Raw genomic sequence first — 12768 nt, forward strand, 5'->3', positions numbered from 1 at the left:
ACTCGTGTTGGATCTTGGGCATCAAATAGCGCTGACTTGTCCGATTAGACTTAACACCAGCGCATTTAAAAGCATTGGTGCATCGACGGTCACGGCAATGCCAGGATGCGAACTGCTTGTCAAACCTCCCGGGTACTTGAGCGCTCTGCCAGATGGTAGGAAGTCATTCGCATCTCCAAAAAATATTGACTATCGTTGGTGGATATCAGGAAGGGCTTTTGTGAAAAGATTCCATATTCTCGGGTACGGCGTGAGAAAGTCGTTGTCTCACGAACTTATCAACGGCCGATGAGTCAGTACAGTTGTCTAGGAAGAAAAGAGACCGAAAAAAAAAACGATATAAGCAAGAAGTAAGAAGACAAAGTCGGAATGATGAAGTGAAAGTTTAATAAGGTATTGGGGAATCTGCCTTTGGCTATAAAACAGACTACAGAGTTGTCTATGCTGATTTAAGCTCTCAGGCATAAATCTCAACTACAAATAACGCATGTAGTCCACAACTTAGACACTTAAACAAAGTGACGGACCAAATGCTACAGCGTAAAGCTGGTAACAGGAAAATCTGGATGATAAGTCCTTAACCGACCTTGAAGGCACATAAGATGGTGCCTCCAATCCGTGCAGAGGTGAACTACATGACAGAGACCCTGATTGTATCAGGAAAGATTCGGAAGCTATTTGTTGATGACCTGGAGCCGTCTAGCCGAACCTAATATTATGAATCATACTTTCAAGCCCATTTCTCGCTCCAGCCGTGACTCATTGTTCACTTTTGTTAACACCGACATGTACGAACAGTCTTCGTAAAACTGACCGCGTTTAGTTCAACGGCTACGTTGCTAATATCTCCACCCCTCACGCTTTCTTGCAGCTATAACACTTTCCAATTGCTCTCCAACCGTCGCTATATGCATCGGGACACACTTATTTCAGGCATACGAGTACAGTGCTTCCATTTCCTAACCCCATAAGTTGATACTATGTGACACTACCCCGAGTGCAACTGGTCTGGCTGGATTTTATGTTTTCCTTCAGTATTCAGATTCGAAGGGGCGTGCCGTCTCCTGCTTCGTTTCTCTTCAGCAAGGATAGGGACCGCATCCGGGATGAAAATAACGCCACGCACACGGCTATTGCGTCGCGTATGCAACTTGCGATGGCTATCGAGATTATCTTTGCGATTAAATCGGTCTTTTCCACAGAACTCGCACATGAAACGATTGGGTGCTTCGCCATGAAAGCTACATAACGTGAGTTAATATGACCATTTTTAATGATTTTCCATTGCAACACACCTATTTTTGTGACGCTTGAGGTGCTCACTTCGTTGAAAAGTCTTATGACAATCAGGATAGTCACATATGCTTTTCCCTCTTTGGTCAGCATCAACTTGAAGTGGCTTAGACTTTGCAGCTCGTTTCTTTAGTGATCGGATGTGAGCTTGCTGAAGCTTTGTACCCTTTTGCTGAATATCATGCTCCATCGAACTCCTTTGAGCTGGCATGAGTTGGAAATTGTCGGCATTGTGATGATGGGCACAAAGCGACGGTTGAGAGTACAAGTCCTGTTCCAGAGAGTCTACGCCCTGCCAGAGATCTCTAGGGGATAAAGGCGAGATCGGACTGGCGCTGGCACAAGACCATGAGGAACTTGTCTCTCCGGGGTCGGAGACGCCTGTGTTTGGTGTCGTTATGAAAGAGGCAGCACTGACTGAGACATCAAGGGAATGATAATCCATGTCGAAAGCGTTGGATGGGGCCAATAAGCCCATTGATCCTTGATGCGTCATGCCCATCGCAGCCATTTGCTCGTACTGGAAATCAAGTTGCCCTTGCTTCATAGAATCGTCAGGGAAGAATGAGATTTGCTCCGACTCATTTTTGAAAGGGCGAAATATGGGCCCGCCTATTGATGATAAGGGAGCGTTCAACTCCGCCTGGTGAGACGCAGAGTTGTAAGTGATACCAAAGTCCATAATGCCAAAGTCAGGCGTAAGGGTGAATGGTTCATGAGCTGATGAGTTGGAAGGATATGGCACTGGGTGACTGCAGAGGCTGGACATGTTGGCCATGCTGAAACGCTCATCCAACTGGGTCTGCATAGCTTTCCGAGCGCGATTAATCTTTGGCAATGGAACTTATCTTCATAATAAAGTGAATAGATGGAGTCGCGTCTATAGGCACGCTCGAGATTCTTGAAGGATTCACCGGGTGCCGACAACATTGGGCTGCGCACAGGGTACAATGTGTTGTGTTCTAAGGATCCCCACTCCCTCGCCCCACCGACATAAGAGGCCCAAGGAGTTTCACTGGAGCAATCACCTAGCACGTAGTTACCCCAGTCAGAATGGCACTGTTGCCGGGCTCAGATACGGTTCTCGGGGCGTTTCCGACAGCGCATAAGCCACATCGTATTCGGCGTCTTAGGCACCCGAACTGAGCGAGTGTTGCCCTGACTGTGATTTTGGTGGAACCACACCAACCTCAGACGGTGTATAATATTAGGTAGCCTATCGTAGACCATTATCCTGGCTGGTTGGTGTTACAAATCCTACCCCACTATTTCTTCGTACTGTGAATTAACTACTGGCTTTCACGCATGCTGTGAGACTAGTGTCATCAATTTCACACCGCATCCACACAACTGAATCGAGACCCAGTCTCTTAATTCACATTTATCCATTGGATGGCGATCCGGCCGCTGCTGGCGTCGTACCGCAAGATTTAGCTCGTGAACTCATAGTGGAGTAGAGGGGAAGATCAACAACTACTTTAACCAATCAGCACATGGGTCAACCCAAAGTATCTGGTTGTCTACTTATAACACTCACCTCAAACAGGTATAGATTTCGTCTTGGGATTTTTCTAGTCTTTTCGCTTGCTTGTATATGACTACTCTCTATTCGTTGAGTGGCTGAAGTTGAGGTATTTCTAGCCAAGATCCGCTATTCGTCCGCAAACCATCGAAGACGTGCGTTGTGAACTGATTCAGTTCTGCGGATACTGTTGTTTTCAACTTGTTTATCATGTGAAAGAGATCGACAATTCATGAACCTACCCAGGGGTTTGGATACCCAGTGACCTTTGTCGTTTTGGATGGTGGTGGCTGCCTCAAATGTATCTCATACTATGCGTCAAAAGAATTCACCGACTAGAGTCCTTGTCCATTACCGCGTTGAGCAAGAGATGTCGCTTCTCGCCCTCCCATTAGAGCTTTATTCTATTGTCGCTGCCTTTCTTGGGCCAAAAGAACAAGCTGCTCTGGCTTGCACTAGCAGGTTTGCCAACCATATCACCCAAGATATTCTATACTATCACGATGGCACAAGTAAGAATCCAGCAGCATTGCTCTGGGCTGCGGGGAAAGGACAGATAGATAAAGCTAGCAAGGCCCTTGGTGCTTTGCAGAGGCAGTGCACCGTTCATAAGACAAAGTGTGAATGCATATCCCAGTCAATATTGAGCAAGTCATTGCATCGAGCATCAGCAGGAGGATACACAGAGATCGTGCAGCTTCTTCTCGACAAGGGCGCCGAGGTCAATGCGCAAAGTGAATGGCTCGCAACGGCCCTACAGACAGCATCACATCACGGACACGAGAATACCCTTAAGGTTCTCCTTGGTAGAAATGCCAATGTAGATGTACGAAGTGGAAGGTTTGGGACGGCTCTGCAAGCGGCATCCGCCACTGGTCATGAGAGGATTGTCCAGCTTCTACTCGATGCCGGTGCCGATGTCAATGCGCAAGGCGGAAGACTCCCAACAGCACTTCAAGAAGCATCAGCTAATGGCTACGCAAAGATAGTTGAGCTCCTACTCAGTAAAAGCGCAGATGTTAACGCGCAAGACGAAAATTTCGCAACGGCCCTGCAAGTCGCATCAGCAAATGGCCACGAGAGGATTGTTCAGCTTCTAGTCGACAATGGTGCTTCTGTCAACGCACAAGGTGGGAGGCTCGCAACAGCCCTGCAGGTCGCATCGGCAAATGGTCATGATAATATTGTCCAACTTCTACTTAACAAAGGCGCCAATATCGAGGCGCGAAGTGGGTGGTTCCCAACGGCATTACAGCTAGCGTCTCTCCACGGCTATGATAAGATTGTTCAGATTTTACTCGATTGGGGCGCTGGCGTGAACACACAAGGCGGAGAATGCGCAACGGCACCTCAGTTAGCATCACTCAAGGGCCACCGGAAGATTGTCGACCTTCTGGCTGATAAGCACGTTGAATCTTGATAAACCAGCAAGAGGTACATTACAGTCAATTTGGCACGTCAACTAGGGTTTGGCGGCGTGATCGGTCATTCTGGACGGTTTGGTTACCGGTAGATCCATTTAATCACATTAAGTTTCATAAAGGGGGTCCGTACTGGCAAGTCCCATCTTCCTCTCTTTTTCTGTTTCCAATTGTGACTTTTGGTATCCTATTAGCTTCCCAATTTTCCCTACGTAGTTAGTCTTAGCTTTTTCAATATAGCCACAAGCGGCCTTAGTAATAGGTGGTGAGGCTGCTTATGTGCTCTTTCTTCACTCTGGTTGATAAGCTTGACGCGGCTCTTTTTCGCTGTTTTTCGTCACTGTCAACCCCTCTGTGAGGCTTGATTGATCTAGAAAGTAGGATAATAGTTGCACGTGCCAGGACAAATCTATCAAAACACTATCACCTGCTAAGCATATGAACATGCGAGTAGAGATAATGCCGAAGTTGGAAACCTTCAAAAACAGGCTGTCCTGAGTTTGGTATATGTCAAAGGAGTGGTCCAAAGTTCACTTGGCCATCCAAGAGTTGATGTAGATGTGAAGCTGCCCCATTATCTTTCAGCTTGCCAGTCACTGCACTTGATTTGACTTGACACTGCCTCGGTTCACAGCTTTTGTCCCTTAAATGACGCCCCCCGTCAAACACGACAAAATTTCCGGTTTTTCTCTCGCAGTTTTCTTCAAAGCTTTCCATTTGCAGACTAACCAGTTTCTTCTAGCGAGCTGCGGTGAGTCTAGATTCATTCATCAACATGCTGCAGAACTACAGCGCAAGCGATTGAACCAAAAGCTTGCAGTAGCTCAATGAGGAGTGATAAATCAGGAACATCATGCTCAAGGGGGCAAAGATTGCGATTGGCACGATAGATACAAGGAAGTGTCCTAGCTAATTAGCCCCGAAGCAATTGCGATATGGTAATGGTCTCACCGAACAATAGTGGTCGTCGTGTAATGGTGTGCCAAAATTCATCACTCACGAGGATTTCTGTAGCACTGCCCCAAGCCCATGGCCCTATTAGTCTAAACTTTGTGTTAAAATGCGCTCCGAAAGCCCATATGATAAAGAGCCGACACATGGAACGCATGGTCAAGTTCTGAGTCGTCCATGTGATCCTCCAAATATCCACAATTCCAGGTGCCGAGTTCATATCCAGAGCAAGCTGATACGCATAGCTCTCATGATCGACACCATATGTAACCCTGTCGGAAGATTTGGTGTGTAGCTTGTAATGTGCTTCATCTCCAGTATTCAAATCACACAGTTTGCACGGTGCAACTAGATTTAACACCCACAGCTGAGCTTGCATCTCTGCTAAAGGCGGTATAGCGCCCAAGGATGGCCTCACGAAGCCAATAAAGCCCATGGTGGGCTGCTCTCGCCTCCAAATACCGCGGACAAGAGACGAAAAGTGACGAGTATTGACTTTGAGCTTGTCGTCAAGGAAGGGAAATGTCTGCTGGTAGCCAGTACACAGGACAATAACGTCAGGCTGAATTGTCTGAAGTTTAATCCGCTCATACTCCGGCCGCCCATTGTCAACAAATTCAACCACACCATGCTCATCGATTTTCTTTGGCAGCGGTGCGAGATCTACCTGTCTTCCATTCGTGTCGGGAATCGGCGTCTGTACCAAAGCAGATCTCAAGGCGTAAAGCCAAAGGGATGGGCCAGGCTGTTTGGGTCGGTAAGGCAAGCTTAAGTACGGGCAAACTTTCATGGACTTGTTGAAGAATACTGCAACAACGTTAGACAAAAAGTCAAGAAGAGGAAGAACAACTGAGGCAGGGCAGTATGATAGGAAGACCTAGGTGAGAACATACTTTTTGATGGGTGATGACGAGCCGGGCTGATTTCGCCGACCCACTGGTCCATTCCCGACGTCGTACCCGAGCAAACCCACAGCAGGACCTTGATATAGTAGTTGTAGTATTCCCAGAGTATCATGCTGTTACGAAGGGCTTGATGTACGTAAGTTGTGTCGAAGAGGTTGGCACGGCTTACGTCAATAGGAATGCCTGGTTCGCTAGCGCTGGGCCTCCTACCCAAGATAGGAAGCACTACCGGCCCGGGATTTCGCTACATAACCATTAACATTACTGTTCAAGCCTTACTTACACACAGGTTGAAAGAGTAACCTTGGGGGCGAAATGGAAGCCATCTTTATGGCACATCAAGACTTGCTTTGTTGGTGAGTTCACGGCGAGATACGCAACATCAGCACCGGTTTCGCCGGACCCAACTATCATGACTGTCTTGTTTATCCCGAACTGGCTTTTGGTCTTGAATTCAGATGAATGCATGACCTCGGGTATATGGCTCAGCCCGGGGATGGTGGGCAAGTTTGGATCTCGGTGCAAGCCTGAGCAGACCGCGACGGCATCACATCTCCACCTCAAGACTTCGCCGCCCTTCTTAACGTATTCAACCACGTAACCCTGAGGGAAGCGGCCTTGTATTTTACGAACCTCGGTTCCCAGCTCAATGCTAGGCCATAAACGAAATTTCGAGCAGTAGTCGTGCAGGTACTGCACATAGTCACTTGCGCTGAGAAAGTCTCGGTCGGCGTGACAGCGAAAATCAGAAAATGTTGTGAGCTGTTTTGAGGATACGAGCTATCAAGAGCACCATCATTCGTCAGTTAGCTCATACGTTCCAGGCTTGAGGGTGTGACACATACGGACCTCTGCGTCATCGTATGTTCGATGAGTGAAAGCACCGCCAATGCTATCTTCGGCCTCAAAGAGCCGAGCTTCTATAGCATCACAGTTCAGGCTTAGATGTGCTCTGGCCAAATACTTGAGCGTTACGAGGCCCGACGGACCGCCGCCGATTACTGCAACTCTCATGGTCAAAAAATGTATGCAAGATGCTGGAAGATCAGGTAATGAAGTAAGAGCCTATGTGGGAGACTTGCTGTTTATATAGAATAATAAGCCTTTCATAGTGTTTCACACTTCTCACAAGGACTAAGTGCACGTGGCTTCTGCCGCTGCCCCTTGAGTAGGGCTCATTGGGTAGAGTTCAAAAGCATCCGTACTCCAGGTCCAGGTTAAGTCAGTTCACTACAACGGTTGAGTTGAAATTTGATTGGCTGAATTGAGGTTATGAAGTTTGACTGCAGTTGAGTTATCTAACCTGATTAGGCTAGTCTAAATGTTTCATTGGCTCGCTTCTGGTAAGGTCTCTGACAAACCGTCTGAGATAAGATAAGAGGACCGAAGGAGTTAGCTTACCCGAGACCTCAGATATTACTAAAAGAAAGAGAAATCAAAAGGCGCCCAGAAACCCACTAAAGACGGAACAGAAAAAAGAGTTGTAGCTAGCTCGGTAATGGACAAATGTGCACCCATGCCGGCCATTTTGTGTGAACAGGCATTGAAGATTTCGGCAAGGGATTAGAATTCGAGGGAGGGAAGGTGAAGTGGCAAACCTGATGAGTCGAATTAGACCCCAGTTATCCCTCTACTATCTTTTCTCCTCCCACACATTTCTTTCTGAGCTGAGTTTCACAGTCTTTATTAGCCTTCTTACCAGCCGTGACCTAGCTCGCAGCTCTTTCTTCTGCTTTCCGCCGAGTTAGCATTTGCTTTGTAGCGCATCACTGATAGTTTGACGATTGGTAAACCACTGCCCCCCCTGGAGTACGACAAATAACTCTGTACTATCAGAGAACCAGAACCATTTACTATCATTCCGTCTTACTTGTAATGTAACTGTCGACCGTATCAGCATTTATGCGTTCCTCGAAATGGAAGTAAGTTCGGAAAGACCTTCAGGCGAACATTCGAGCCTAACTCACACTGACCAGTTTCCCGCGCAACCCCCGTCCTCACTGAATTCGATCTCAGGAAGCCCCGTAGCGAAGACTGAGGGTAAGCTTTTGTCTTTGTCGGACGACCTCTAGCCTTCCATCACAGCACTCTGAGACTAACAACAGCCCAAGTATTTACAAGTCTTGTAAGGCCGTACAATCTCGTGTCACCTCGTAGGAGCGCACCTGTAAGACTTCCTAGTTTAAAAAGCTTCGACCAAGAGGTAGAGGCCCTCATCCGAGAAGATAGGTCGCTGAAAACTCCTGCGTCTGTATCTTCACTTGATCACCGTTTCGTTGGAAGCCCAGCAACCAGCCAACCTGGCTCACAGTGGGGAACCGGCACCAGTCCCAGCCAGGACCGTCTTTCTCTCAATTACTCTCTTCACTCATGTCATATACGTTATGGCAAGCAAGGCAAGCACCTCGTCGACGATACTGGCACTCCATCCCTTCGAGACCAGCCAAGCATGACTTGTTATCCGAGACCCACCAGGGAGGTTGAGAAGCGCCATGTCAACCAGAAATACACGACAGAGGAGGGCGACTACATCATTTACGCCTCGCAGGACAAAAAGATGAAGTGGCACCGCATCAAGGAGGAATTTGCCAAACTCTTTGGCAACATTCCCGAACGTAGCGTCTCAGGTCTTCAGGCCTGGTACTATCGTATGGGTCAGCGCGTACCTATGTGCGATCCGGAGGGCTGGCTATGTTTCAGCAACGAGGACGACCTTCAGCCACGATATATCAACCTGAAGATTTGTGACCGCGGTCATCTGGTAAAATGCATGGGTCCCCTTGGTATCGCCCAACGGTACCCTGAGCGCGCTGTCCAATATTCCTGGGTTGATGCCGAAACAAAAGCCAAGGCTCGAGACTTGGGTACGTAGCCCTTACTTTTACATAACGAAGACCAATCAACGAAATAATACTTATAGCTGCCAAGAGAGCTCTACAATATTACGAGCGGCGATTGAGGCGAGAGGCAACCGAGGCTTCAAGGACAGAAGCAGTGACGGCTGTAGCTGGAGTAAGTGGATGGGCAAGAAGCAAGCAAGATATCTCCTCATTCCCACGTAAACTCTTACCAACAAGAAAGTTGTATGAAGTTATATAAGCTATACATACAAAAATAGGTAGATCAATGCTCCTTCTGAGTCAGCAGTTGGAGGTGAATGTAGTCATCCTTAAGTATTTCTACTTGAGCAATATGTCTCGTTATAAATAGGATTGTTGTGCGGGCTAGCTAGGTCGATTATTTGATCCTCTTGTCATACAGCTGTGATAGACCCCAGAACTCTTCTCCTTCTTATGTGACTGCATCATTAAATTCATGTAGAGCTATATTTGTGGGACGTCGTGGCGTGTGAACTCATAGTGGAGATCATTAGCGGGACTACGCCTACCAAGTATTTTTATCACCCATCCGGAAGAGACGAAGTCGTGATGAATGATTCCATGGGCATCCTATGCAGAAAGTATATGATCCCTGGCAACGTTATCGATGGAAACATCGAGTTTCCTCGCCGCAAGACATACCGCAGGCGAAAAAGCCATGGGATTCATAAGAGGCAGTTGCCCAATGAATTAACAGCTATAAGCAGATTTGGGGCAAGACGAATACTATTTCCTACAAGACACTCGTGTCGAGTCTTTTAACGCCATCGCGAACTAAGCCCAAGTAGGCGGGTATTGGCGGAGGGAAGGCCTTATGTGTGTGAGCTTGGAGGAGCTGAGAAATTGTCTTCCAAGTGCTTTGTCTGCCATTTATGCAGATGAATATACTACCGTAGGGGATTTGCCGGATAATATGGAGAGTTCAGAATTAAAGCTAGCACTGTAGGAGAACCGAGCGTTTCGGGCTCACAAGACATCATGCATTGCTTCGTGGATCATTCCGTCAGTAAAGAGGCCTTGTAAAGCCAATCTGGTTTGCATTGCTATGCAGGTTCAGAAGTACTCACGCCTCTCACTTCCACGTGGAAGAATCGACCAGCCAATCAAAACATTTAGAACAAAATCTAACATTCTCACCTCGCTCAGCTCACACATCCTACACATAGACTTGGCAGAGAGGTTTATTCTTTGGTAATGGAACAATAGACCTGAACCGCCCTACCTTTGCTAGCATCCAATTGATTTGTATGGAGGTATATGGTCAATTTATAGTTACGTATGCTTATATAATGCTCAATGACTTGTCTAAACTTCCTTCAGTGGCGCAAATCTTTGATTCGGAAGCGCTACGTCAAGAACCTTTTCCATAGACTCCTCATTGCTGTATCGTGGTCGTAAACCGAACTCACTCTGTAATAGGACATCGGCTGTTGCCTTGAAAAAACCCTTCGCAATTCGGGAACCGATCCCTTCAGCTGATAGTCCCGGTCCCGAGTTTACTTCCATCAACCACACATGCTCGTCTTGATCTATCAGAAAATCCAGAGCGAAGATCTCGAAGCAATCGGGATGAAGAGCGATGTTAGTATTCATAGTCGCTGCTGCCAAGAAACATTCTCCAGTAATTTGTTGTATACGAAAGTAAGCTCGGTCTTTCCATGACCCGTCCTGTCCGAAGAGATCATCAGGTAGTGTCCAGAAACCTCGCCTCGCTGACTCTGAGCAAAATGTGCCGTGTAAATGTGTATTGGTGAGTGCTGATCCTCTGCTTGTAGACTCCCAGGGAGGGCAATAAGGCTCTGATGCTGAAATGACCAGCAGTTCTTGGTACAAATAGATTTGCAATCGACCAACGGCAAGAACGTAAGCTCGTATATGAAATTTCCTGTTGTCCAATCGGGGAATATTACTTATATACCTCTGTGCGATGAAATGTCGCAGGCAGGATGAGGGTACTGTTCCACTTGCTAGTGCGTGGTTAGAAAACTTGGCCTTTCCATCTTCTGAGATTTCGTCGTCATCGTCTTCAACAGATTCAAAACTCTCTCTTAGTTGGGTTTCATCGCTGAAGAGTCTAATGCCATCCCCGCGTGCAGTCATTGCAGGTTTCAAGATCCACCACTGCCGATCTCTCGGCACAAGTCCAGTGTTGTGGGATAATGACGTGCGAAGCACATAAGAGTCTGATTCTTCGAGGGCTTCGTCTAGGTATTCAGCGTAATCGATCTCAAAGGAGACCGTTGCAGGCATGCAGCCTGATAGTACGCTTCCAGGTCTCTTAGCAGCCCAGTACTCGACTACCATTGACAAACAGTCTTTGCGGGTTAAAGCATCTGTCAATGGATACATGCTAAATAAAGCTTTTGCATTAGTCGGTATGACCATAGGCTTCTCTGTCTGCGTATGAGAAAAGATAAGAAGCAAATGTTCTTCTTTAGGCAGTTCGTCTGTATGCTTTACAAAAGTACATTCGTACGCAGAGGCGATGTAATCCTGAAGAGCATCGTTCAACCAATGGTATCCAAGTTCGATAAGTACAAACAATTCCATCGTGTGTGTTGTACTGTCATGTTTTTCGAAGAATATTGAGTGATTTTATATCACGTTATGGGATAGTCTCCGGTCAGATATGGCAACTATTCATAGAAGTGTATTTTAGATGGCTAGTGAATAGTAGCATCCGATCTTAGAAGCACTTCTTTTTTAAAACCCAATCTTGTTAACATGCATCATAAGCAATCCAGACAGATAAGGGAACCGGCTAGTATACGTAATAACTCAAAGTACTTAACTTGGATATAGGATTGCATGATGGGAGAAGCTAGGTGGTTGCCTGTAGCAGAATTGTCGTAATAACAGCTTGAAGAAAGGGAAATCTAGTCTCGGGGTAAAGATTTTAAGCGGCGAGCCGTAGCCAAATCAAGATAATTACCTAAGCACACTACGCGATTGGCTTGCCAAATCGCTTTCTGATTGCCATCTGGATCCGGCATTGCAACCTCATGGTGTTCACCTTGAAGATAGACAATGTTGACTCGCAGCCAGATTGTCATGATAAAACAATGAAAATTCTCGCCAGAAAAATATAAACGGAAGCATATTTGAAGAAAGCCAGAGATCGATCACTGTATCAGAAACAGCATGTGAGTCTTCTCACGGATCATAAGGAATACGTGTGAAACCAATGGCGGTTATCGGTGAAAATAAAGATATCAATCGGCCGTGTGGAGTTTTGTCCTAACACCAACTGTACTACCAGTTCCAATTGCGATGATGTTGCCATTTCACCATAATTTAGATGAGAAAGTATGGCCGAGAACTGATATTTCTCTTGCTTCTTCTCTCTTTTCTGAGGCCTGGAGAAAATAGCTGCTGCATAGTGGAGCATTAGGTCCTACTCTCAGCCATGTCGGTATTTGCAAATATCAAGGCTGCAACGCCGTCAATAATCTCTAAGAAGATAGACCTAGGGCCATTATTGCTTAGATGAGTGACCTCGAATGATCGTGGCAGCTACTCAATTCTTCATAGATACTCCACGGCTATGCCCTTGAATATGTATTTAAAAACCATCCCACTGAAAGAACATCGCATGATCCATTCACTCCGTACCGTCCCTCCATGAGAGTGGCTCCACGGGAAGCCTTTCTAGATGAAAAAGGTCATACCGTTGTTAATCAGCTCTTCATGGGGCAGCTCGTCTAACCGGGCGTCTTCATCTGAATCCTCTGATCCAGCAGGACCGGCGACCTCCTGAGGGACATATGATGAGGAGTTGTCTTTCTCGCCATGCGGTA

General features: G+C 46.7%; 5 protein-coding genes across 5 annotated transcripts; 2 read left to right on the forward strand and 3 right to left on the reverse strand.

The window, feature by feature from the left end:
- Positions 1-988: 988 nt before the first annotated feature.
- On the reverse strand, positions 989-2071 carry FPRO_14841 (uncharacterized protein; the record flags this gene model as incomplete). The annotated part of the gene is made up of 2 exons (XM_031224973.1): positions 989-1241; positions 1296-2071. The coding sequence occupies 2 exons, from the start codon at positions 2069-2071 to the stop codon at positions 989-991; spliced, it is 1029 nt and encodes a 342-aa protein (XP_031090179.1).
- Positions 2072-3185: 1114 nt separating this feature from the next.
- Positions 3186-4235, forward strand: FPRO_14840 (uncharacterized protein; the record flags this gene model as incomplete). Its single annotated transcript, XM_031224974.1, has 1 exon — positions 3186-4235. The coding sequence occupies one exon, from the start codon at positions 3186-3188 to the stop codon at positions 4233-4235; it is 1050 nt and encodes a 349-aa protein (XP_031090180.1).
- A 914-nt stretch (positions 4236-5149) lies between these two features.
- On the reverse strand, positions 5150-7106 carry FPRO_14839 (uncharacterized protein; the record flags this gene model as incomplete). Its single annotated transcript, XM_031224975.1, has 4 exons — positions 5150-5994; positions 6081-6336; positions 6396-6872; positions 6942-7106. 4 exons carry the CDS (start codon positions 7104-7106, stop codon positions 5150-5152), a joined length of 1743 nt encoding a protein of 580 aa, XP_031090181.1.
- A 902-nt stretch (positions 7107-8008) lies between these two features.
- On the forward strand, positions 8009-9154 carry FPRO_14838 (uncharacterized protein; the record flags this gene model as incomplete). Its single annotated transcript, XM_031224976.1, has 4 exons — positions 8009-8014; positions 8069-8132; positions 8204-8956; positions 9021-9154. 4 exons carry the CDS (start codon positions 8009-8011, stop codon positions 9152-9154), a joined length of 957 nt encoding a protein of 318 aa, XP_031090182.1.
- A 1122-nt stretch (positions 9155-10276) lies between these two features.
- FPRO_14837 (uncharacterized protein) lies at positions 10277-11521 on the reverse strand (the record flags this gene model as incomplete). Its single annotated transcript, XM_031224977.1, has 1 exon — positions 10277-11521. One exon carries the CDS (start codon positions 11519-11521, stop codon positions 10277-10279), a length of 1245 nt encoding a protein of 414 aa, XP_031090183.1.
- Positions 11522-12768: the final 1247 nt, after the last annotated feature.

Source organism: Fusarium proliferatum (genome assembly GCF_900067095.1).
Source record: "Fusarium proliferatum ET1 genome assembly, contig: FPRO_scaffold018, whole genome shotgun sequence".
In the NCBI taxonomy this organism is placed as follows: Eukaryota; Fungi; Ascomycota; class Sordariomycetes; order Hypocreales; family Nectriaceae; genus Fusarium; species Fusarium proliferatum.